The sequence below is a fragment of the Dipodomys ordii genome, unplaced genomic scaffold, assembly GCF_000151885.1.
Source record: "Dipodomys ordii isolate 6190 unplaced genomic scaffold, Dord_2.0 Scaffold92, whole genome shotgun sequence".
NCBI classification, from domain to species: domain Eukaryota; kingdom Metazoa; phylum Chordata; class Mammalia; order Rodentia; family Heteromyidae; genus Dipodomys; species Dipodomys ordii.
This window is the reverse complement of record NW_012267308.1, coordinates 4053458-4058502: the sequence shown is the minus strand read 5'-3', so window position 1 is coordinate 4058502 and position 5045 is coordinate 4053458. Positions and strand designations below refer to the sequence as shown.

The 5045-nt window shown below is 49.4% G+C and overlaps 1 protein-coding gene across 1 annotated transcript in view; it reads right to left on the bottom strand.

Annotated features, from left to right (window-relative positions):
• Positions 1-2800: 2800 nt before the first annotated feature.
• Kirrel2 (kin of IRRE like 2 (Drosophila)) overlaps positions 2801-5045 on the bottom strand; it is an 8312-nt gene continuing 6067 nt past the window's right edge. Inside the window, exons 9-12 of the mRNA XM_013026181.1 lie at positions 4753-4851; positions 4377-4477; positions 4038-4103; positions 2801-3136 (exon numbers count right to left, since the gene is read on the bottom strand). Of these exons, the coding sequence (XP_012881635.1) occupies positions 2801-3136; positions 4038-4103; positions 4377-4477; positions 4753-4851 (602 nt within the window). The remainder of the gene's footprint in view (positions 3137-4037; positions 4104-4376; positions 4478-4752; positions 4852-5045) is intronic.

Here is a 5045-nt window from a genome sequence, read left to right as displayed (position 1 = left end):
GCGCAGAGCGAGCGAGCCAGACCGCGAGAACCAGAGAGCGCGCGGAGGCTTGGGCACCGACGGGGAGGGGGCATGGAGGGGGTAGAGCCTGTGCCAGGACCCCTCCCCCAATTCCAGCCCCCTCCACTCCTCTCCTGGAGATGCCAGGCCTCCCATCCCCACGCTAAGGGCCGAGTGTGTGTGTGTGTGTGTGTGTGTGTGTGTGTGTGTAGGGATGGGGAGGGGCGAACTTTAGTATATGAATCACCTGCTCCTGTACCTCCTAGGATCCACCTAGATATCCAACCCTCTGCCCACCAGCACCAGAGTCCCCTCTCTCCAAGACCCTATTAGGGACAGGGCTTGGATTTCCAATCTTCCCCTTGGCTGCGTCAAAGCTGGGACAGATCCACACAATTAGCTTTGTCTTCCTGGCCAGGCCAGGAAGTGGGGAGATGGGGGGAGAGGGACCAGCATTTTGGGGGATCCTTCTTAGTAAGTTTCTTTCTCCAGATTTTCCTCATAATCAGAAATTTGACATTGGAGATACATTCCCCCCGTCCTTTGTCAATCAGTTATAGTAGCCTGAGCTTCAGACCCCTGCTCTCAGAAGCAGAAACCAAGGCACACACCCCTCCCCTGCACGAGAGCATGTGCTTGTGTGTGCGTGCACACACACACACATACACACACACACACACATATACACCTTTTCCCTCTCAGATCTAGCATTCAAGTCTTCTTGTCCTTTCTGGACCTTTAACTCCCTAGTGTAAGGATCCAGAAATCAAATCCTCCCCCTTTGCTCTCCTCCCTTTCTTTTTAAGAATGGCTCACTATCTTACCCTCAAGACCAAAGTCTATCCAGGTGCTGGTGGCTCACACTTATAATCCTACCTACTCAGGAAGCTAAGATCTGAGGCTCAAGTTTTGAGGCCAGCCTGGACAGGAAAGTCCACAAGACCCTTACGTCCAGTTGATCAGCAAAAAAGTTGGAAGTGAAGCTGTGGCTCAAGTATTAAGAGAGCCACCCTTGAGTGACAAAGCTAAGTGCAGAACTCAGGCTCCAAGTTCAAGCCCCAATAGCGAGAGGGGGGGGCGCTGAATCCCCATTCTCACTCTAAAGATTAAAGGCTACGCCAAGTCTCTCTTCTCCTTTAGTGCTCACTGGTTTGTCTCCTCTAATAAGAATATTCAATTCTATTTTCCCTAGCCAACTGGTATACCTCTGCCCTATGTGTAAATCTGTACAAACTTCCATGTGTGTCTTGTGTGTACATGTCTATGTTTGTTTTTAACTGTGTGTACATATGTGCAGAATGTGCTAAACAAGTAGCAAGGGGCTAAGAGGTAAACTAGTGCTTTGCCTCTATTGTACCTCAAAGGTTAAAGCAGATAGTTAAGTAGGTTCATGCCTAAAATCCCAGCTACTGAGGAGGCAAAGGTAGAAGGATCTCATTCTGAGGCACTGGGAAAAAAGGCAGGAAACTGCCAGGCACCAGTGGCTCACACCTGTAATCCTAGCTACTAAGGAAGCTGAGATCTAAGGATCGTTTTCAAGCCAGCTCAGGCAGGAAAGTCTGTGAGACTCTTATCTCCAATTAATCACAGGAAAAAAACCTGGATGTTGAGAACTGGCTTAAGTGGTAGAGCAGGAGCCAGAGCTTTGAGCAAAAAGAAAGAGCTCAGGAACAGTACCTTGGCCCTGAGTCCAAGCCCCAGGACCTGAGGGAAAAAAAAGGTAAGAAACCCTATGTGAAAACTAAACTAAAGCACAAAGGGCTGGAGATGTGGCTCAAGTGGGAAGCCAAGTCTGAAGCCCTGTGTTCAAAACCACACTGCTCCCAAATAATGCCAGGTGAATCCCCAAGGTATATTTGCCTCTTTGGCTTTTATTATTATTATTAAACATAAATATTCTTATCAACATACTCCCTTTTACCTCCACAGTGATAGTTCCAATCCCATCTGCACTCCATGGGTCCAATTCTTTTGAGTATCTTAAGAAGGTTGAAGGAATCAAGATGGTGGCCATCTCTGTTCCCAGGGAGTGAACAGCCATCTTGGCTGCACTTCCATTAGCCATGGAGCTCCTCAAAGACAAAACAGGGTGGGGCCTGTTCTTCCTTTCGTCTTTGTGTGTGTGTGTGTGTGTGTGTGTTGTATGTGTGTGTTGGTCCTGGGGCTTGAACTCCGGGCCTGGGTGCTGCCCCTGAGTTTTTTTTTTTTTTCTCAAGGCTAGTACTCTACCACTTGAGCCACAGCTCCACTTTGGACATAAGAGTTCATGGACTTTAGTGCCTGAGCTGGCTTTGAACCTCTATCCTTGGATCTCAGCCTTCTAAGTAGCTAGGGTTACAGGTGTGAGTCACCTGTGCCTGACAGGTCTTTCATCTTGATTTTTCTCTATATTCCCTTTTGTCAAGATGAGGGTGGTTCATCTTGAAATACCTTTACTCAGTTGGCTAGAAATTACTTCCACCTCTTACCCCCATTACCTCTTGTCTTCATCCCTCGCAATGGGGCCTATCTGCCATCTTGAATACCTTTTATACAGGAGAATAGGTGGGCATAGAGACCATATTGCTCCCACTTGGCTGAATTGACTATATATATACACATATATACGTGTGTGCATATATGTATATATGTGTGTGTGTATATATATATATATATATGTAAACAATCCTGACAATTGTTAATTCTTGTTCTCTCCTTCGGTGTCCAGTCTGGGAGGAGCAAGGTTGTTATCTTGTTCTGATTCCTCAGAAACCTGGCCAACCTTTTATAAAGACCCCAGGACTCTTCAGCCAGAGAGATGTCACACATGAGTCTGGAGCCGTTGGTGACTAGGTGCAGAGAAGGCAGCATAGGAGAAAGGAGGTGTTCCAGGACCCAAGTCTGGGTGTCCGAAGGATGTCGGTTTGATGTAGCTGGTAAAGGCTCTTGGATGAGGGGTGGTGAGATAACCTGCCCGGGCTCTGTACAGTCTGCATGGGGGGATCATGTCCAGCTGGGGGTTGAAGTCGTAGTAGGTTGGGGTCCCTGGAAGTCCAAGTGGGGAGGAGGGTGGTAGGAAAAGGCCTCCTCCGGGGGCTTCACCGAGGCTCAGGCTCACACTGACCCCTCGCACCTTGTAGTAACCATTGGTTGGGTCCTGAGGGGACAAATGGAACTTGGTAAGGTATGTGAATGGGCAAAGGTGAGGAACATGGGTGGAGAGATGCATTGTGATAGACCTAGAAAATGACAACAACATTTAAAGGCAAAATAGGCAGGGTACTGGTGGCTCTTGCCTGTAATCCTAGCTACTCAGGAGGATGAGATCTGAGGACTGAAGTCTGAAGCCAGGCTGGGCAGAAAAAACTGTGAAACTCTTATCTCCAATGAACCACCAGAAAACCAGAAGTGGAGCTGTGGCTCAAAGTTGTAGACGGCTAGACTTGAGTGAAAAAAAGCTCTGGCGCAGCACCCAGGCTCTGATTTCAAGCCCCACAACTGACCAAAATACAAACAAAAAAAAGACAAGACAGAGCCAGGTGACTCACACCAATAATCCTAATTACTCAGGAGGCTGAGATCTGAAGACTGTGGTTCCAAAACAGCCTGGGCAAGAAAGTTTGTGAGAATTTTATCTCCAATTAACCACCCCTCCAAAAAAAGCCTGAAGTGGAGCTGGGGCTCAAGTACTTGGTTGAGTGCTAGCCTTGAGCAAAAAGAAGCTCAGGGATAGTGCCAAGTCCCTGAGTTCAAGCCCCAGGACAGCCACAAAACAAGAGGACAAAAGGCGGGGGGGGGGGCTCATGGCTGGGGTGCAGGGGACAACCAAGAAGAAGCAACAGGAGGCCTAGGACATACATGGATGGGGGAAGAATGCTGGGCCAAGGACTCCAGCTGGAACCCAAGGCTGAGACCCATTTATGGACACAAGTAGAGATGAAAAAAGGCCGTAGTGCTGGGTCAGATGGCCCAGGAGGCTGGGGTAGGTCTCAGGTCTAGGGAGGAAGGACAGGATGAAAACGGAGGAGACAGCCAGGAGTTGGAGACTCAACACTTACTTTAGTGTCCAAAGCCCCTTTCTCATCCAGAATTAGGTCACTGCAGTTGGTGTGTATCATGGGACCCTAGGGCAGGAAGTAAAGTGAGAGGGGGTGGCCAGGGAATAACCGCCCCCCACCCCCTGCACCAGGAGGGATGGCCTGGGAGCACCTAGAAGGTGAGGTCCTTGTACTGAGTACAATAGAAGAGAGGTGGGAACATAATTGGGTAAGGGATATGTATGCGGGTAGGGGAGACATTTGAATCTGGTGTCACTGTTAGGATAGGGCAATATTAAAATGTAACTAGGTTACTTGAATCTTGAGGCACAGTTGCATCTGGGGACCCTGGCATCTTACCCGATCCTCGCTACTGCCCGTCTCCTCCTCAGGGCCTCGAGAACTGGAGCCATCGCTGCTTCCAGGGATCCGCACCAGGTTCTTTTGCTTGGAGAACGAGGCTAAGGGGCGGGGTCAGTGGGAGGTGGGATTAGATGGTGGGCGGGGCCTCCGTTTGTGGAGACCAATTGGAAAGAGGGAAGATGGGGAGGCTAAGAACCAATGAGAACCCTCGCATAGGAAGGGCGTGGGGCTTCTGCTCAGGATTGGAGACCAGACTGGGGACGAGTCGGGTCCTAGGCCATAGTTACGAACACGGCATGGGGGTGGAGGTGGGGCGGAGGAAGAAGGATAGGAATTTAGAGGCTGAGGTGGGGCTCAAAGCACTGACCCTTGCTGTGACGCCAGCAGCAAAGGGCCACACCAATGATGACCATAAGGACAGTCGTGACAGAGGCCACTATTCCAGCCACAATCCGCATAGTGGGCAGCAAGTCTGCAGGGAGTAGAGAGGAGGACCAACTGTGGAACTAGGGACTTAAGGTTTGGGATTCCTGGGTTCAAAGATCACCAAGTTGGAGGAATTCCAAAGATTTGTAGTCTTCTAGTTTAGGTTTTTTTGTTTTGTTTTGGTTAGGTTTTTGCCAGTCCTAGGTCTTGAACTCAGAGCCTGTGCACTGTCCCTGAGCT